Source organism: Coloeus monedula (genome assembly GCF_965178545.1).
Source record: "Coloeus monedula genome assembly, chromosome: 39".
Lineage (NCBI taxonomy): Eukaryota > Metazoa > Chordata > Aves > Passeriformes > Corvidae > Coloeus > Coloeus monedula.
In genome coordinates, this window is record NC_138819.1 from 800,185 (window position 1) to 820,188 (window position 20,004).

General features: G+C 62.7%; 1 protein-coding gene across 1 annotated transcript in view; it reads left to right on the forward strand.

The window, feature by feature from the left end:
- L1CAM (L1 cell adhesion molecule) overlaps positions 1-18,617 on the forward strand; it is a gene marked incomplete at both ends in the record, with an annotated part of 33,095 nt that extends 14,478 nt beyond the window's left edge. Inside the window, 14 exons of the mRNA XM_082300289.1 lie at positions 569-693; positions 1,836-1,937; positions 2,971-3,168; positions 5,725-5,795; positions 8,540-8,765; positions 9,365-9,483; positions 10,664-10,898; positions 11,373-11,495; positions 12,598-12,771; positions 13,807-13,929; positions 14,417-14,581; positions 15,448-15,579; positions 16,335-16,407; positions 18,401-18,617. Coding sequence (XP_082156415.1) covers positions 569-693; positions 1,836-1,937; positions 2,971-3,168; positions 5,725-5,795; positions 8,540-8,765; positions 9,365-9,483; positions 10,664-10,898; positions 11,373-11,495; positions 12,598-12,771; positions 13,807-13,929; positions 14,417-14,581; positions 15,448-15,579; positions 16,335-16,407; positions 18,401-18,617 — 2,083 coding nt within the window. The remainder of the gene's footprint in view (positions 1-568; positions 694-1,835; positions 1,938-2,970; positions 3,169-5,724; positions 5,796-8,539; positions 8,766-9,364; positions 9,484-10,663; positions 10,899-11,372; positions 11,496-12,597; positions 12,772-13,806; positions 13,930-14,416; positions 14,582-15,447; positions 15,580-16,334; positions 16,408-18,400) is intronic.
- Positions 18,618-20,004: the final 1,387 nt, after the last annotated feature.

Consider the following 20,004-nt stretch of genomic DNA (forward strand, 5'->3'; position numbering starts at 1 on the left):
GGGAGTCTCTGGGGGTCCCAGGAAAGGTTTGGGGGGAGTCTCTGGGGGTCCCAGGAAAGGTTTGGGGGTTCCAAGAAGGGTTTGGGGGAGTCTCTGGGGGTCCCAGGAAAGGTTTGGGGGTTCCAAGAAGGGTTTGGGGGAGTCTCTGGGGGTCCCAGGAAAGGTTTGGGGGTCCTAGGAAGGGTTTGAGGGTTCCAAGAAGGATTTGGGGGGAGTCTCTGGGGGTCCCAGGAAGGGTTTGGGGGTTCCAGGAAGGGTTTGGGGGGAGTCTCTGGGGGTCCCAGGAAGGGTTTGGGGGGGTCTCTGGGGGTCCCAGGAACGGTTTGGGGGTCCCAAGAAGGATTTGGGGGGAGTCTCTGGGGGTCCCAGGAAGGGTTTGGGGTCCCAGGAAGGGTTTGGGGGGTCCCAGGAAGGATTTGGGCGAGCTCAGGAAAGGTCTGGGGGGGTCCTGGACGAGTCTGGGGGGTCTCCGAGGTGATTCGGGGAGGGGGGTGGAGGGTCCCAGGAAGGGATTTTTTTTGGGGGGGGGGGGAGGGGTCCCTGATGTCACCCCGAGCTCCCCCCCCAGGTTCTCGGTGGCCGGGGACACCCTGACGGTGGCCGGGGTGGACTACGGGGACCAGGGGCGGTTCCGGTGCCGCGCCTGGACCCAGCTGGACGCGGCCGAGGCCGAGGCCGAGCTCAGGGTCGTGGGTGAGACCCCAAAAATTGGGGGAGGGGGAAAGGGGGTGGGGACCCCCGGAATTGGGGAGGGGGGTGAAGCTCCAAACATTGGAGAGAGGACCCCAAAAATTGGGGGAGGGGGAAAGGGGGCGGGGACCCCCGGAATTGGGGAGGGGGGTGAGGCCTCAAAACTTGGGGAAAGGGGGGGCGGGACCCCAAGAATTGGGGAGGGGGGAGTGAGGGACCCCTCCCCCCCCCCCAAATCGTGCTGGGGGGGCTCGTGGTGGGCACTGGGGGGGGGTTCCAGTGCCCCCAGTTCCGCCCCAGTTCCGCCCCAGTTACCCCCAGCCCCCCCAGTGCGTCCAACCCCTCATTTTTCCCATTTCTCCCATTATTTTCCCATTTTCCCCCCAATTTCCCCCGTTTTTTTCCCATTACTCCCCCATTGCTTTTCTCATTATTTCCCCCATTATTCCCCCATCATTTTTCCCGTTTTTCCATTATTCCCCCCATTATTCCCCCCATTATTCCCCCCATTTCTTCCCCGTTATTTCCCCCATTATTCCCCCCATCATTTTCCCCGTTTTTTCCATTATTTTCCCATTATTCCCGTTATTTCCCCCATTATTTCCCCCATTATTTCCCCCATTTTTCCCCCATTTTTCCCCCATTTTTCCCCCATTATTCCCCCCATTATTCCCCCCATTATTCCCCCCATTATTCCCCCCATTATTCCCCCCATTATTCCCCCCATTATTCCCCCCATTATTCCCCCCATTTCTTCCCCGTTATTTCCCCCATTATTCCCCCCATCATTTTCCCCGTTTTTTCCATTATTTTCCCATTATTCCCGTTATTTCCCCCATTATTCCCCCATCATTTTTCCCGTTTTTCCCATTATTCCCCCATTATTCCCCCATTATTCCCCATTATTCCCTTTTTTTCTCCCAATTTTCCCCCAATTTCCCCCATTTTTTTCCCCATTATTCCCCATTTTTCTCCCAATTTCCCCCATTATTCCCCCATTGCTTTTCCCCTTTTTTCCATTATTTTCCCATTATTCCCCCCCCCCCTTTTTTCCCCCATTATTCCCCCATTGCTTTTCCCATTCCCCCCATTATTTCCCCCATCGTTTTTCCCGTTTTTCCCATTTTTTCCCCCATTTTGCCCAGGCCGCCCGGGCCCCGTGCGGGACCTGCAGGTGCTGGAGGAGGGCGAGCGCCAGGTCCGGCTCCGCTGGACCCCGGGCGAGGAGCACAACAGCCCCGTGGAGAGTGAGGGGGGCTCCGGGGGGGTCTGGGGAGGGAATTTGGGGAAATTGGGGGGGTCCCGGGGGGTCTGGGGAGGGAATTTGGGGAAATTGGGGGGGTCCTGGGGGGTCTGGAAGCGTCAGGAGGGAGCTCAGGGCTCTTTGGAGTTGGGGAGTCCTGGAGGGGTCTGGGGGCTCCGGGGGGCTTTGGGAGGGTCCGGGGGGAATTTGGGGAGGGAATTTGGGGAAATTGGGGGGGTCCTGGGGGGTCTGGAAGCGTCAGGAGGGAGCTCAGGGCTCTTTGGAGTTGGGGAGTCCTGGAGGGGTCTGGGGGCTTTGGGGGGGGGGGGGGTCCAGGGAGGGTTCTGGGGTGGGAATTTGGGAATTTTGGGGATTGGGGTCCCCCTGACCCCCCCCAGAGTTCGTGGTGGAGCAGGAGGAGGAGGGGGTGGGGATTTGGGGGTTTTGGGATTTGGGGATTTTAGGATTTGGGGATTTGGGATTTGAGGGTTTTGGGATTCAGGTTTTGGGGGTTTGGGGATTTTGGGATTTCAAGGGTTTGGGATTTGGGGATTTCGGGGTCCCCCTGACCCTTTTCTCCCCCCCTCCCCCCGCCCAGAGTTCATGGTGGAGCAGGAGGAGGAGGGGATTTGGGGGTTTTGGGATTTGGGATTTGAGGGTTTTGGGATTCAGGGTTTTGGGATTTCAGGGATTTGGAGATTTCGGGGTCCTCCTGACCCTTTTCTCCCCCCCCCAGAGTTCGTGGTGGAGCAGGAGGAGGAGGAGATTTGGGGGTTTTGGGATTTGGGATTTGAGGGTTTTGGGATTCAGGTTTTGGGGATTTGGGGATTTTGGGATTTCAAGGGTTTGGGATTTGGGGATTTCGGGGTCCCCCTGACCCTTTTCTCCCCCGCCCAGAGTTCGTGGTGGAGCAGGAGGAGGAGGGGATTTGGGGGTTTTGGGATTTGGGAATTTGGGCGTTTTGGGATTCAGGGTTTTGGGATTTCAGGGATTTGGGGATTTCGGGGTCCTCCTGACCCTTTTCTCCCCCCCCCCAGAGTTCGTGGTGGAGCAGGAGGAGGGGATTTTCTCCGCGGGCCGCTTCGAGGAGCGCCTGACGGTGCCGGGGGGGCAGCCCTGGGCCGTGCTGGCCCTGTCCCCGTACGGCCGGTACCGGTTCCGAGTGCGGGCGGTCAACGGCTACGGCCAGGGGGACCCCAGCACGCCCAGCGCCGCCATCAGCACCGCCCCGGCCGGTGAGTGACCCCAAAATCCCACTAAACACCCCCAAAATCCCACTAAACACCCCCAAAATCCTATTAAATACCCCCGAAGTATCCTAAATACCCCCGAAATCCCATTAAGCACCCCCAAAATCGCATTAAGCACCCCCAAAATCGCATTAAGCACCCCCAAAATCCCCTAAATACCCCCAAAATCGCATTAAACACCCCCAAAATCCCATTAAGCACCCCCAAAATCCCATTAAGCACCCCCAAAATCCCCTAAACACCCCCAAAATCCCATTAAACACCCCCAAAAATCCCATTAAGCACCCCCAAAAATCCCCTAAATACCCCCAAAATCCCATTAAGCACCCCCAAAATCCCCTAAATACCCCCAAAATCCCATTAAGCACCCCCAAAATCCCATTAAACACCCCCAAAATCCCCTAAATACCCCCAAAATCCCATTAAGCACCCCCAAAATCCCCTAAACACCCCCAAAATCGCATTAAGCACCCCCAAAATCCCATTAAGCACCCCCAAAATCCCATTAAACACCCCTAAAATCCCATTAAGCACCCCCAAAATCGCATTAAACACCCCCAAAATCACATTAAACACCCCCAAAATCCCCTAAATACCCCCAAAATCCCATTAAACACCCCCAAAATCCCATTAAGCACCCCCAAAATCCCATTAAGCACCCCCAAAATCCCCTAAATACCCCCAAAATCCCCTAAACACCCCCAAAATCGCATTAAACACCCCCAAAATCCCCTAAATACCCCCAAAATCGCATTAAACACCCCCAAAATCGCATTAAACACCCCCAAAATCCCCTAAATACCCCCAAAATCGCATTAAGCACCCCCAAAATCGCATTAAACACCCCCAAAATCCCATTAAGCACCCCCAAAATCCCCTAAATACCCCCAAAATCGCATTAAGCACCCCCAAAATCGCATTAAACACCCCCAAAATCCCCTAAATACCCCCAAAATCGCATTAAGCACCCCCAAAATCGCATTAAACACCCCCAAAATCCCATTAAGCACCCCCAAAATCCCATTAAGCACCCCCAAAATCCCCTAAATACCCCCAAAATCCCATTAAACACCCCTAAAATCCCATTAAACACCCCTAAAATCCCATTAAGCACCCCCAAAATCCCCTAAATACCCCCAAAATCGCATTAAACACCCCCAAAATCGCATTAAACACCCCCAAAATCCCCTAAATACCCCCAAAATCCCATTAAGCACCCCCAAAATCCCATTAAGCACCCCCAAAATCCCCTAAACACCCCCAAAATCCCATTAAACACCCCCAAAACCCTATTAAATACCTCCAAAGTATCTTAAATACTCCCGAAATCCCACTAAACACCCCCAAAACACCATAAACACCCCCAAAATCCCATTAAATACCCCAAAGATACACAAAATACCACAACAATCCCATGAAATACCCCAAATCCCCCAAAAATCCCATTAGACACCTCAAAAATCCCATAAAGACCCCCAAAATATCCTAAATACTCCAAAAATCCCATTAAATACCCAAAAAACCCCCATTAAATATCCCTCAAATACTCTAAACACCCCAAAAAATCCCATTGACTACCCCAAAGATCCCATTAAATACCCCAAAAATACCTGAAATCCCCCCAAATCCCATTAAAAATCCCATAAAGACCCCCAAAACACTCCCCAAATCCCCCCAAAATCCGTCAAACCCCCCCCAAAAAAAAGAAAAAGAAGAATTTTTTCGGGGTTTATGGGGGTCTCTGAGCCCCCCAGAAGGTCCCGGAGGATTTTGGGGGGGTCCCGGAGGTTTTGGGGGGGTCCCGGAGGTTTTGGAGGGGTCCCGGAGGATTTTGGGGGGGTCCCGGAGGTTTTGGGGGGGTCCCGGAGGATTTGGGGGGGGTCCCGGAGGATTTTGGGGGGTCCCGGAGGATTTGGAGGGGTCCCGGAGGATTTGGGGGGGGTCCCGGAGGTTTTGGGGGGAGTCCCGGAGGTTTTGGGGGGGTCCCGGAGGATTTTGGGGGGGTCCCGGAGGTTTTGGGGGGGTCCCGGAGGATTTGGGGGGGGTCCCGGAGGATTTTGGGGGGGTCCCGGAGGTTTTGTGGGGGGTCCCGGAGGATTTGGGGGGGTCCCGGAGGATTTTGGGGGGGTCCCGGAGGTTTTGGGGGGGTCTCGGAGGATTTGGGGGGGGTCCCGGAGGTTTTGGGGGGAGTCCCGGAGGTTTTGGGGGGGTCCCGGAGGTTTTGGGGGGGGTCCCGGAGGATTTTGGGGGGGTCCCGGAGGTTTTGGGGGGGTCCCGGAGGTTTTGGGGGGGGTCCCGGAGGATTTTGGGGGGGTCCCGGAGGTTTTGGGGGGGTCCCGGAGGATTTTGGGGGGGTCCCGGAGGATTTTGGGGAGGTCCCGGAGGATTTTGGGGGGGTCCCGGAGGATTTGGGGGGGGGTCCCGGAGGATTTGGGGGGGTCCCGGAGGTTTTTGGGGGGTCCCGGAGGTTTTGGGGGGGTCCCGGAGGATTTTGGGGGGGTCCCGGAGGTTTTTGGGGGGTCCCTGACCCTTTTTCCGCAGCCCCTGAGCGGTACCCGATGGGGGTGAAGGGGGAGGGGAACGAGACCAACAACCTGGTGATCACCTGGCAGGTACGGGGGGCTCGGGGGGGGCTCTGGGGGGGTCAGAGCAGGTTTGGGGGGGCTCGGGGGGGATTTGGGGTGGGTTTGGGGGGGCTCAGAGCATGTTTGGGGGGGATTTGGGGGGGTTCCGGGGGGCTTTGGGGTGGATTTGGGGGGGCTCAGAGCAGGTTTGGGGGGGATTTGGGGGGGTTCTGGGGGGCTTTGGGGTGGATTTGGGGGGACTCAGAGTAGGTTTGGGGGGGATTTGGGGGTGGATTTGGGGGGCTCAGAGCAGGTTTGGGGTGGATTTGGGGGGCTCAGAGCAGGTTTGGGGGGGATTTGGGGGGATTTGGGGGGCTCAGAGCAGGTTTGGGGTGGATTTGGGGGGCTCAGAGCAGGTTTTGGGGGATTTGGGGGGATTTGGGGGGCTCAGAGCAGGTTTTGGGGGATTTGGGGGTGGATTTGGGGGGCTCAGAGCAGGTTTGGGGTGGATTTTGGGGGCTCAGAACAGGTTTTGGGGGATTTGAGGTGGATTTGGGGGGCTCAGAGCAGGTTTGGGGGGATTTGGGGGGGCTCAGAGCAGGTTTGGGGTGGGTTTGGGGTGGATTTGGGGGGCTCAGAGCAGGTTTGGGGGGATTTGGGGGGCTCAGAGCAGGTTTGGGGGGATTTGAGGGGCTCAGAGCAGGTTTGGGGGGGATTTGGGGGGACTCAGAGCAGGTTTGGGGGGATTTGGGGGGATTTGGGGGGCTCAGAGCAGGTTTGGGGTGGGTTTGGGGTGGATTTGGGGGGCTCAGAGCAGGTTTGGGGTGGATTTGGGGGGCTCAGAGCAGGTTTGGGGGGGATTTGGGGGGCTCAGAGCAGGTTTGGGGTGGGTTTGGGGGGGATTTGGGGGGCTCAGAGCAGGTTTGGGGTGGATTTGGGGGGCTCAGAGTAGGTTTTGGGGGATTTGGGGGGATTTGGGGGGCTCAGAGCAGGTTTTGGGGGATTTGGGGGTGGATTTGGGGGGCTCAGAGCAGGTTTGGGGTGGGTTTGGGGGGCTCAGAGCAGGTTTGGGGTGGATTTGGGGGGACTCAGAGCAGGTTTGGGGGGATTTGGGGGGATTTGGGGGGCTCAGAGCAGGTTTGGGGTGGATTTTGGGGGCTCAGAGCAGGTTTGGGGGGGATTTGGGGGGATTTGGGGGGCTCAGAGCAGGTTTTGGGGGATTTGGGGGTGGATTTGGGGGGCTCAGAGCAGGTTTGGGGTGGGTTTGGGGGGCTCAGAGCAGGTTTGGGGTGGATTTGGGGGGACTCAGAGCAGGTTTGGGGGGATTTGGGGGGCTCAGAGCAGGTTTGGGGTGGATTTTGGGGGCTCAGAGCAGGTTTGGGGGGGATTTGGGGGGATTTGGGGGGCTCAGAGCAGGTTTGGGGTGGATTTGGGGGGTTCAGAGCAGGTTTGGGGTGGGTTTGGGGTGGATTTGGGGGGCTCAGAGCAGGTTTGGGGTGGATTTGGGGGGCTCAGAGCAGGTTTGGGGGGATTTGGGGGTGGATTTGGGGGGCTCAGAGCAGGTTTTGGGGGATTTGGGGGTGGATTTGGGGGGCTCAGAGCAGGTTTGGGGTGGATTTGGGGGGCTCAGAGCAGGTTTGGGGGGATTTGGGGGGCTCAGAGCAGGTTTTGGGGGATTTGGGGGTGGATTTGGGGGGCTCAGAGCAGGTTTGGGGTGGATTTGGGGGGCTCAGAGCAGGTTTGGGGGGATTTGGGGGGCTCAGAGCAGGTTTTGGGGGATTTGGGGGTGGATTTGGGGGGCTCAGAGCAGGTTTGGGGGGATTTGGGGGGCTCAGAGCAGGTTTGGGGTGGATTTGGGGGGACTCAGAGCAGGTTTGGGGGATTTGGGGGTGGATTTGGGGGGCTCAGAGCAGGTTTTGGGGGATTTGGGGGGATTTGGGGGGTTCAGAGCAGGTTTGGGGTGGGTTTGGGGTGGATTTGGGGGGCTCAGAGCAGGTTTGGGGGGATTTGGGGGGATTTGGGGGGCTCAGAGCAGCTTTGGGGTGGGTTTGGGGTGGATTTGGGGGGCTCAGAGCAGGTTTGGGGGGATTTGAGGTGGATTTGGGGGGCTCAGAGCAGGTTTGGGGTGGATTTGGGGGGCTCAGAGCAGGTTTTGGGGGATTTGGGGGGATTTGGGGGGCTCAGAGCAGGTTTGGGGGGATTTGGGGGGATTTGGGGGGCTCAGAGCAGGTTTGGGGCGGCTCTCGGGGATTTTGGGGCGCTCCCGCGGGTATTTGGGGTGGTTCGGGACAGGTTTGGGATGGGGGAGGGGCTCGAGGGGGTCTGGGGGGATTTGGGGCAGATTTTGGGGATTCCCGAGGGGTTTGGGACGAGTTTGGGGGGGGGTTCGGGGCACTTTTTTTTTGGGGAGGGGAGGGGTGACTCTGGCAGCCGCGGTTCCGGGTCCGGTGGCCAGGGCTCGGTTTGGGGTTTCGGGGCTCGGTTTGGGGGTTCGGGGCTGGTTTTTGGGGTTCGGGGCTGGTTTTTGGGGTTCGGGGCTGGTTTTTGGGGTTCCGGGCTGATTTTGGGGTTCCGGGCTGATTTTGGGGTGCTCTCCGCCCCCCCGGGGACTGGAACGGCCCCGAGCTCCGGTACCGGGTGCAGGGACCGGGGTGGGGTGGGGCCGGTTCGGGGCTGGATTTAGGGCTGGATTTAGGGCTGGATTTAGGGTTCCTATTTAGGGCGATATTGGGGATATTTTGGGGGGTCCGAGGGTGATTTTGGGGTGCTCTCTCCCCCCCCCTCACCTCCAGCCGCTGCCCCCCGGGGACTGGAACGCCCCCGAGCTCCGGTACCGGGTCCAGTGGCGGCCGCTGGAGCCGGTCCGGGGCCACTGGCACGAGGACACGGTGGGGGCCCCCCCCTTGGTGGTCCGGGACACCCCAACTTTCAGCCCCTACGAGATCCGGGTCCAGGCGGTCAACGAGGCCGGGAAGGGCCCCGAGCCCCCCCTGGTCATCGGCTACTCCGGGGAGGACCGTGAGTTTTGGGGAACCCCCCCCCCTCAAAAAAAAAATAAACCCCACTGGGGAAAGGGGGGAAAGGAGAGACCCCAAATGTGGGGGGAGAAAAGGGGGGGATCCCAAATTTGGGGGTGCTGGGGAACCCAAAGTTGGGGGGATCCCAAATTTGGGGGGGTGCTGGGAGAGGCAAATTGAGGGGAGACCCCAAATCTGGGGGGGTGGGGGGAGAAAAGGGGGGGATCCCAAATTTGGGGGTGCTGGGAGAGGCAAATTGAGGGGAGACCCCAAATCTGGGAGTTTTGGGAGAGGCAATGTTGGGGAGAGCCCAAATCCGAGGGGAGACCCCAAATCTGAGGGGAGACCCCAAATCCGGGAGGAGACCCCAAATCCGGGAGGAGACCCCAAATCCGGGGGTTCCGAAAGCCCCCAGGGCTGAGCAAACCCCAAATTCTGGGGGTCACCCCAAACCCGGGGCTGCATTTTGGGGGTCCCCCCCTCGAATCCCCCACCCGGGGGGGGTTTACAGCACCCTGATTTGGGGGGGATCTGGGGAAGGGGTCCCTCTCTGTGGGGGGGTCCGGGGGGGCTCACGCCGCCCCTCCCCCGCCCCCCCAGTGCCCCTGGTGTACCCCGAAAATGTGGGGGTGGAGATCCTGAACAGCACCAGCGTCGGGGTCACCTGGAGCCTGGGGGGGGCCCCCCGGGACCTGCGGGGGCACCTGCGGGGCTACCGGGTAAGGGGGGGCCGGGGGGGGCCGGGGGGGGGCTGCTCGAGGTGGTTTTGGGGGGTCTGGGGGCTCCTGTGGGTGGGGGATGGGGGAGGGGGGAGCGCTTTGAGGCGATTTTGGGGGGTCTGGGGGCTCCCGGGAATGGGGGGGGGGGCGCTTTGAGGCGATTTTGGGGGTCTGGGGGCTCCCGGGAATTGGGGGGGGGCGCTTTGAGGCGATTTTGGGGGTCTGGGGGCTCCCGGGAATGGGGGGGGGGCGCTTTGAGGCGATTTTGGGGGGTCTGGGGGCTCCCGGGAATTGGGGGGGGGGGCGCTTTGAGGCGATTTTGGGGGGTCTGGGGGCTCCCGGGAATTGGGGGGGGGGGCGCTTTGAGGCGATTTTGGGGGTCTGGGGGCTGCCGGGAATGAGGGGGGGCGCTTTGAGGCGATTTTGGGGGTCTGGGGGCTCCCGGGAATTGGGGGGGGGGGCGCTTTGAGGCGATTTTGGGGGGTCTGGGGGCTCCCGGGAATTGGGGGGGGGGGCGCTTTGAGGCGATTTTGGGGGGTCTGGGGGCTCCCGGGAATGGGGGGGGGGCGCTTTGAGGCGATTTTGGGGGGTCTGGGGGCTCCCGGGAATTGGGGGGGGGGCGCTTTGAGGCGATTTTGGGGGGTCTGGGGGCTCCCGGGAATGGGGGGGGGGGCGCTTTGAGGCGATTTTGGGGGTCTGGGGGCTCCCGGGAATGGGGGGGGGGCGCTTTGAGGCGATTTTGGGGGTCTGGGGGCTCGGTTTGAGGCAGATTTAGGGGGTCGGGAGGGCCCTGGGAATTTGGGGGGGGAGAATTGAGGTGATTTTGGGGGGGTCCCATCTGCCTGGGGGGGCTGGGAATGGGGGGGGGCGTTTCGAGGGGGTTTTGGGGGGGGTCTGGGCCCTGCTGCTGGGATGGGGGCGAGATTTGGGGCGGTTTTGGGGGGGGGGGGGTTCCCACCGCCCCCTCCTCACTTTTTGGGCTCTCCTGAAGCTGTGGGGTGCGGGAACAATTCGGGGCATTTTCGGGGGGTCCTGACCCTCCCCCCCCCCCCCCCGACCGCCTCCCCCCGTTGCATTTTGGGGGCTCCTGGGGCTGTGGGGACAATTTGGGGAATTTTTTTTTTGGGGGGTGGGGGGGGGATTCCGACGCCCCCTCCTCACTTTTCCCCCTCCCCCGCAGGTGCTGTACTGGCGTGAGGGGTGGGTGGGGGAGCTCTCCCGGCGCCAGGCGCCCCCCCCCGCGACCCCCGGGCCCCCTCCCCAGCCGGGGGTGCTGACGGTGCCGGGCGAGGCCAGCGGGGCGGTTTTGGGGGGGCTGCACCCCTGGAGCCGCTACCGCCTGCAGGTGCTGGTGTTCAACGGGCGGGGGGCGGGACCCCCCAGCGCTGAGATCCGCTTCCACACCCCCGAGGGAGGTGAGACCCCCCCCCCCCAAATCCCGAACTCCAAAATCCGCACCCCAAAACCCCCCCCCCTCGGGACCCCAAAAAGAGAAATCGGCACCCTAAAATTCCCCCCCCTATGGAGAGCAGAAAGTGAAGCGGGGGCAGCAAAGTTGCCCTGAACCCCAAAATTCTGTTCTGGGACCCCAAAAACTGCACTCGGGACCCCAAAATCTCCCCTACGGACACCAAAATCCACTCTGGGACCCCAAAAACCTCCCCGGGACCCCAAAATCTTGTGATGGGACCCCAAAATCCACCCCAGGGGACCTCAACCTCCCCCCGAGACTCCTCAGCTCCACCCCGGGGACCCCAAAATCCCCCCCAACCCCCCCGAGACCCCAGCCCGCGGCCCTCCCGCCGCCCCCAGACCCCTTCCCGGCGCTCCCCCGTGCCCATTTGGGGGGGATTCGGGGGTCCCTGACCGCAGCCCCCCCCCCCCCCCAGTCCCGGGCCCCCCCGAGGAGCTGCGCGTGGAGCGGCTCGGGGACACCGCGCTCGGCCTCGAGTGGCGGCGGCCGCGCCACCCCAACGGCGTCCTGAGCGGCTTCCTGCTCCAGTACCGACTGGGTGCGTACTGGGAGCGCTGGGAGGGGGTTAGGGGGCGCTGGGAGGTACTGGGAGTGGGGTATGGGAGCGCTGGAGGGCGCTGGGAGGTACTGGGAGTGGGGTATGGGAGCGCTGGGAGGCACTGGGAGGTACTGGGAGTGGGGTATGGGAGCGCTGGGAGCGCTGGGAGGCACTGGGAGTGGGGTATGGGAGCGCTGGAGGCCACTGGGAGGTACTGGGATTGGGGTATGGGAGCACTGGGAGCGCTGGGAGGCACTGGGAGTGGGGTATGGGAGCGCTGGGGGGCACTGGGAGGCACTGGGAGTGGGGTATGGGAGCGCTGGGAGGCACTGGGAGGTACTGGGAGTGGGGTATGGGAGCGCTGGGAGCGCTGGGAGAGGGTTCTGGGAGCACTGGGAGGTACTGGGAGGTACTGGGAGCAAGCTATGGGAGGACTGGGGGGCACTGGGAAGCACTGGGAGCGCTGGGAGAGAGGGTTCTGAGAGCACTGGGAGGTACTGGGAGCGGGCTGTGGGAGCACTGGGAACGCTGGGAGGGGATTCTGGGAGCACTGGGAGCGCTGGGAGTGGGTATGGGAGCACTGGGAGGTACTGGGAGCAGGCTGTGGGAGCACTGGGAGCGCTGGGAGAGGGTTCTGGGAGCACTGGGAGGTACTGGGAGGTACTGGGAGCGAGCTTGGGGGGCACTGGGAAGCACTGGGAGCACTGGGAGGTACTGGGAGCGGGCTGTGGGAGCACTGGGAGCGCTGGGAGAGGGTTCTGGGAGCACTGGGAGGTACTGGGAGCGGGCTATTCTGGGCACTGGGAGCACTGGGAGCGCAGGGAGCGGGTTCTGGGAGCACTGGGAGGTACTGGGAGCGGGCTGTTCTGGGCACTGGGAGCACTGGGAGCGCTGGGAGCGGGTTCTGGGAGCACTGGGAGGTACTGGGAGCGGGCTGTTCTGGGCACTGGGAGCACTGGGAGCGCTGGGAGCGGGTTCTGGGGGAGCTGCGGCTGTTCTGGGCTTCCTTCGGGGCCGTTTCGGGCTGATTTTTGGGGGAGTTTGGGCTGTTCCGGGCGGGGTTTTTTGGGGTTCCCTCGGCATCCGCGACCCCTCCCCGCAGAGAACCAGACCGAGGGGGGGTTCCCGTACGAGATCTCCTTCCCCCCCGGGACCCTGAACACGACCCTGGCCCGGCTGGAGCCGCGCGGGCGGTACCGGCTCGAGCTCCGCGCCCGCACTCGCCACGGGCCCGGCGCGCCCCTCGTGCGCCTCGCCAGCCTCGCCCCCGAGCCCGGTGCGCAGCCCGAAAACCGCTGGGAGGGACCCCAAAAACTGCCGGGAGGGACCCCAAAAACCGCCGGGAGGGACCCTGAAAACTGCCAGGAGGGACCCAAAAACTGCCGGGAGGGACCCTGAAAACTGCCAGGAGGGACCCCGAAAACTGCCGGGAGGGACCCTGAAAACTGCCAGGAGGGACCCCGAAAACTGCCGGGAGGGACCCTGAAAACTGCCAGGAGGGACCCCGAAAACTGCCGGGAGGGACCCCGAAAACTGCCAGGAGGGACCCCGAAAACTGCCGGGAGGGACCCTGAAAACTGCCGGGAGGGACCCCAAAAACTGCCAGGAGGGACCCCAAAAACTGCCAGGAGGGACCCCGAAATTGGGGAGGATCTGAAACTGGGGAGGGATCCGGAATTTGCGGGGGGATCCGAAATTGGGGGGGGAAGGGGGCTGAAAGCACCCTGGGGACCCCAAAGCTGCTGCGCCTCGCCAGCCTCACCCCCGAGCCTGGTGCGCACCCCGAAAACCGCCGGAGGGGACCCCAAAAACTGCCGGGGAACCCCGAAATTTGGGGGGGGGGGAATCCGAAATTGGGGAGGGATCCGGAATTAGCGGGGGGGCATCCAAAACTGAGGGGGGATCCGGAATTAGCGGGGGGAGGGGGCTGAAAGCACCCTGGGGACCCCAAAAGTGGAGGGGGGATCCTGGCCACGGGGGGGGGGGACCCGAAACCGCCGGGGAGGAACCCCAAAAACTGCCGGGGAACCCCGAAATTTGGGGGGGGGACCCCAAAACTGCCGAAACTGGGGGGGGGGGGGGACCCCAAAACTACCGGGATGGCCCCAAAGCCACCCGGGGGGGGCGGTCTGGAAATAACGGGGGGGGGGGGGGACGGACACCTTGAGACCCCCACGAGAGGGACCCTGCGACCCCCAAAATGTCGAGGGGCCGGGGGGGGGGGTCCCCAGAGGCTGAGCCGGGGGGGCTTGGGGGGGTCTGGGGGAGGGAATTTGGGGTGACCCCCCCCGCCCTCGCCCCCCCCCCCCAGTGCTGCCGGTGCTGGGGAGCGTCGGTTTTGGGGAGGTGGGCGAGGATTTCACCGTCCTGCGCTGGACCCTCGCCCAGCCCCAGGCCAACATCGAGTTCGAGGTCGAATACATGAGCAAAACCAGTAAGGGACTGGGGGATACTGGGAGGGACTGGGAGGGGCCGTTGGGGAGTTCTATGGGGGGGGGTTGGGGGTCCGCAGAAGGGGGGAAATGGGGTTTGGGGGGAGGGGTCTGGAGGGTCCTTGGGGAACAGTGGGGGGGTCCCGTGGGGAATTTGGGGGTTCCCTGGGGGGGTTTTGGGGGGGGTCTAGGAGGGATTTGGGGGGTCCCGAGTGGGGTTTTGGGAGTCCTGAGTCGGGGGAGCTGGGGGAAATCGAGGGGTGGGGAGGGGTCTGGGGGGCTCTGGGTGATGGGAAGGGTCTGGGGGGGCGGGGGGTCCCACATGGGATTTGGGGAGGTGTCCCGCAGGGGATTTGGGGGAAATTCTGGCTCTTTTGGGACCAAACCGCGCTTGGGACATGCGGGGGGAAAAAAAAAAAAAGAGGTGCGGGGGTCTCTGGGGGTCTCTCCGCCCCCTACGAGCCTCGCCCCTCCCTCTCCCTCTGGCAGCGGAGGAGCCCTGGCGCTCCTCGGGCCGGGCCAACTCCTCCTTGGGCCGGTACCGGCTCGGGGACCTCCGGCCCGGGACCTCGTACCGGGTCCAGTTCGTGGGGCGGAACCACTCCGGGGAGCGCGTGGCGTTCTGGGAGAGCGAGGTGCACACCAACGGCACCAGTGAGCCCCGAAACCGCCCGGCTTCACCCCAAAATCCGCCCCCGCAGAGCCGCGAGACCCTCCCGGAGCTCCACAGATCCCCCCCAAAACCCCTACGGCTCCACCCCGCCCCCCATGCCCCCTCCAAATTCCTGTGGGTCCCACTGAATGCCTCAAAACTCCCGTGGACTCCGTGGATCGCCCAAAATCCACCCCAAAATCCACCGTAAAATCCACCCCAAAATCCACCCCAAAATCACCCCAAAATCCACCCCAAATCGCCGTGGATCCCCCAAAATCACCCCAAAATCCACCCCAAAATCCGCCCCAAATCGCCGTGGATCCCCCAAAATCACCCCAAAATCCACCCCAAAATCACCTCAAATCGCCGTGGATCGCCCCAAATCACCCCAAAATCCACCCTAAATCCCGTGAACCCTCCCTGGACCCCCAACCCGCTCCCCCCCCCCCCAGATATCCCAAACCCCCACAGACCCCCAAAACTGTTCGGGGGGGGGGGTTCCCAAAGCTGCTCAGGAGGTCCCCAAAGTTACTGAGGGGGGGTCCCCAAAACCGCTCGGGGATGCCCTGAACTCCTCGGGGGTGTCCCCAAAATCTCCAGGGGGGGTCCCCAAAACCTCTCGGGGATGCCCTGAACTCCTCGGGGGTGTCCCCAAAATCTCCAGGGGGGGTCCCCAAAACCGCTCGGGGCATCCCTAAAAGTGCTCGGGGATGCCCTGAACTTCTCAGGGGTCTCCCCAAAACCTCTCGGATGTCCCCAAAACCGCTCGGGGATGCCCTGAACCCCTTCGGGGCTGTCCCCAAAGTCTCCGGGGGGGTCCCCAAGAGCGGATTTTTGCCCTCCCCCCCTCCCCCCCCCGCCGCAGTGGTGCCGAGCCCCGCGGGCGGCTTCGCCACCGAGGGTTGGTTCATCGGCTTCGTGAGCGCCGCGGTGCTGCTGCTGCTGCTGCTCCTCATCCTCTGCTTCATCAAACGCAGCAAGGGGGGCAAGTATTCGGGTGAGCCCAGAGCCCCCCGGCCCCCCCGGCACCCCCGGGACCCCCCCCGGCACCCCCAAATCCCCCCCGCGCAGGCTCCTCCTCCCCCGGAGGCTCCACACGGGGGTTTTGTTGTGGAGGTTTTTGTTTTGGGGGGGTCCTCAAGGTGTGGGGAGGGGTCCTGGGGGTGGGGACGGGGGTTTGGGGTTTGGGGAGGGGGTTGGGGGCGGTCCCTAAGGCTGGGGAGGGGGGGGGGATTTGGGGGGGGGGGGGCAATGGGAGGCTGGAGATGGGAGGGATAAGGGGAGGGGTTCGTGGTTTTAGGGGGGTCTGGGGGGTTCCCAAGGCTTGGGGAGGGGGTTGTTAATTTGGGGGAGAGGTCGGGGGGTCCCCGAGGCTGGGGGGAGAATTTGGAGCGGCAGTGGGAGACTGGGGGTGATGGGAAAAGGGGGAGGGGTCCGAGTTTTGGGGGGACCCTGGGAGGGGGTTCTGGAGGTGGGGGAGGGGGGGGTCCCCAAGGCTTGGGGAGGGGGCTCTTAATTTGGGGAAGGGGTCGGGGGGTCCCCAACCCTGGAGGGGAGAGGGGTGGGGAAGGGAGGACGTGGGGACACGGGACAAGGGGAAACTCCAAATTTTTAGGGGAGCTCTGAGGGGGCTTTCTGGGAACGGGGGGGGGGGGTCCCCAAGGTCTGAGGGAATCCCGGGGGGGTCCCGGCGGCTGGGGGAGGGTTCCGGGGGTGCCGTGCCCCCCCTCGAACCCAGCGGTGCCCCCCCAGTGAAGGATAAGGAGGACACGCAGGTGGACTCGGAGGCGCGGCCCATGAAGGACGAGACCTTCGGGGAGTACCGGTGAGGAAAGGGGCGTGGCCCGGGCAGAAGGGGGCGTGGCTTGTGTGAAATGGGCGTGGCTTCATTGAGGGGGCGGAGTCTGATCGCGACTGGGCGTGGTTTCATGCAGGGGCGTGGCCTGTCACGATGGGCGCGTCCAGAGCTGCTGAGCAGCCGGTGATCTGCCCCCCTCCCCCACTAATTACCTCCTCATTAATTGCCGCCCTCATTAACTGCTCCCCTCATTAATTAATTGCCCCCCTCACTAAATGGTAACTGCCCCTCTCTCACTAATCGCTCTCCTCCTCGTTAACCGCCCTCTGCTAATTACCCTGGGCTAACGCAGGTCCCTGGAGAGGTAAGGGGGGGCCGGGGGGGGTCACTGCACCCATGGGGGGGTCCCTGAATCCCCATTGGGTGCTGGGGCTTTGGGGGGAGCCGGGGGGGTCATTGCACCCCTGGAGGGGTCCCCACTCCCCTGGGGGGGGCATTGGGGGTCCCTGGGGGTGGAGGGGGTCCTCGTTCACGTCATTCCCCTCCCCCCATCACCACCACACAGCCCCTCACAGCCTTCGTTTCCCCTCCCCCATCCCCACCCTGGGGCCCCCCTCGTGTCCCCCCATGTGGGGTGGGGGCAATGGGGGGTGAGGGGGTGGTGGGGTGGGGGTGACAATGGTGGTGGTGGGGGGGTGGTGATGGTGTTGGGGGTGTTGGTCGCGTGTTGGCAATGATGGCGACACTGGTGACAGTGATGTCACCAATGATGATGAGGAGGAGGCCGCGGTTGGGTGTTGGTTGGGTGTTGGTTGGGTCATTGGTTGGGTGTTGGTTGGGTGTTGGTTGGGTCATTGGTTGGGTCACTGGTTGGGTGTTGGGTCAGTGGTTGGGTGTTGGTTGGGTGTTGGTTGGGTCATTGGTTGGGTGTTGGTTGGGTCACTGGTTGGGTGTTGGTTGGGTCACTGGTTGGGTGTTGGTTGGGTCACTGGTTGGGTCACTGGTTGGGTGTTGGTTGGGTCACTGGTTGGGTGTTGGTTGGGTCAATGGTTGGGTCAATGGTTGGGTCAATGGTTGGATCATTGGGTGTTGGTTGGGTCAATGGTTGGGTGTTGGTTGGGTCATTGGTTGGGTGTTGGTTGGGTGTTGGTTGGGTGTTGGTTGGGTCATTGGTTGGGTGTTGGTTGGGTGTTGGTTGGGTCATTGGTTGGGCGTTGGTTGGGTCATTGGTTGGGTCATTGGTTGGGTCATTGGTTGGGTCATTGGTTGGGTCAATGGTTGGGTGTTGGTTGGGTCATTGGTTGGGTCATTGGTTGGGTGTTGGTTGGGTCAATGGTTGGGTCAATGGTTGGATCATTGGGTGTTGGTTGGGTCATTGGTTGGGTCATTGGTTGGGCGTTGGTTGGGTCAATGGTTGGGTCAATGGTTGGATCATTGGGTGTTGGTTGGGTCATTGGTTGGGCGTTGGTTGGGTCATTGGTTGGGTCATTGGTTGGGTGTTGGTTGGGTCAATGGTTGGGTCAATGGTTGGATCATTGGGTGTTGGTTGGGTCATTGGTTGGGTCATTGGTTGGGTGTTGGTTGGATCAATGGTTGGATCATTGGTTGGGTGTTGGTTGGGTCATTGGTTGGGTGTTGGTTGGGTCAATGGTTGGATCATTGGGTGTTGGTTGGGTCATTGGTTGGGTCATTGGTTGGGCGTTGGTTGGGTCAATGGTTGGATCATTGGGTGTTGGTTGGGTCATTGGTTGGATCATTGGTTGGGTGTTGGTTGGGTCAATGGTTGGATCATTGGTTGGGTGTTGGTTGGGTCAATGGTTGGATCATTGGTTGGGTGTTGGTTGGGTCATTGGTTGGGTCAATGGTTGGGTCAATGGTTGGATCATTGGTTGGGTGTTGGTTGGATCATTGGTTGGGTCAATGGTTGGGTCACTGCTTGGGTCACTGCTTGGGTCACTGCTTGGGTCACTGCTTGTGTCACTGTTGACATTGGTGCCCCCGGTGTGGCCGCTGTCCCCAGCGACGGCGAGGAGAAGGCGTCGGGCAGCTCGGGGCGCTCGCTGGGCGCGGCGGGCGCGGCGCTGGGCAGTGACGACAGCCTGGCCGGCTACGGCGGCAGCGCCGATGTCCAGTTCAACGAGGACGGCTCCTTCATCGGGCAGTACAGCGGCACCCGCGGCACCGCCGCCGGCAGCTCCGGCCCCGCCAGCCCCTCGGCCGCCGCCCCCCTCGACTGACCGGGACCCCCGCGGGGACCCCCGGGCCTGGGGGATGCCCTGGGGGAGGGGCAGGCCCGTGGGTGGCACTGGGGGAGCCCCCACGGCGATGGGCACGGTGTGAGGGCGTAGTGGGGCCACCACGGCAGTGGGGACCCCCCCATGTCACAACGGGACCCCCCCATGTCACAACGGGACCCCCACGGCAGTGAGGACCCCCCCATGTCACACTGGGACCCCCCCATGTCACATTGGGACCCCCCAACTCTGGGGACCCCCCCATGTCACACTGGGACCCCCCCAATGTCACATTGGGACCCCCCCCAACTCTGGGGACCCCCCCCATGTCACACTGGGACTCCCCCAATGTCACATTGGGACCCCCCCCCAACTCTGGGGACCCCCCCATGTCACACTGGGACCCCCCCATGTCACATTGGGACCCCCCCATGTCACATTGGGAGCCCCCCAACTCTGGGGACCCCTCCAGCCCTGGGGGGAGCCTCCACAGTTTTGGGGACCCCCCCCCCCAGTGTCACCATGGGGTCCCCATGGCAACGGGGACACTGCCAGCACTGGGGACCCCCCCGATATCACAGCGGGACCCCCCCCAGCACTGGGGACCGCCCCCCAGCAAAGCAGGACCCCCCCCCCCCATGGCCCTGGGGACCCCCAAAGCAAATGGGGACCCCCAGAGCCCCCCCAGCAAGGGGCCCCCAACCCCCTCCCCCCCCTCCCCACTTAAGGGCCCCCCCACCCCCTTCACTGCCAAAAGGGGGGGTCCTTTAAGTGCCCCCCCCCCCCAATTTTGAGGGGGTTGTTTGGGGCTGGCGGGAGGGGGGGTGGGGCACGGGACCCCCCCCAAAATCACCTCACATCGGGGGGGGGCGGGCGGGGACCCCCCCGTTGGATTCAGCCAAAAAAATGCCCCCCCCTCCCCCCGCGCTGGTTTTGGGGGGGGGGGCTCTGAACACCGGGGGGGCTCCTCAGACCAAAATTAGGGGGGGCAAGAGGGGGATTTTGCCCCCCCTCAGTTTTTAGACCCCCTCCCCCTCACTCCTCTGGGACCCCCCCCCAAAACTTTTAGGGGGATGGGGGGGGGGGATCCCACCACACCCCCCCGCCCCCCCATTTCTGAATGCATCTCACGGCGCGGCCTTGGCAACCTCACACGAGCCGACGGGGGGGGTCTGCACCCCAAACCCCCCCTCTGCACCCCGAACCCCCCCTCACCTTCCCCATGGGGGGGTCTGCGCCCCAAAACCCCCCGGACCCCCCCAACACCCCCAAATCCCCCCACGCCCCGTCCGGGGGGGTCCCAACCCCTCCCCCAAAACCCCCTCCCCACACGGGGAGAGGGTCCCCCCCCCCAAATCCCCCTACGTCCCCTCCGCGGGGGGGGTCTACA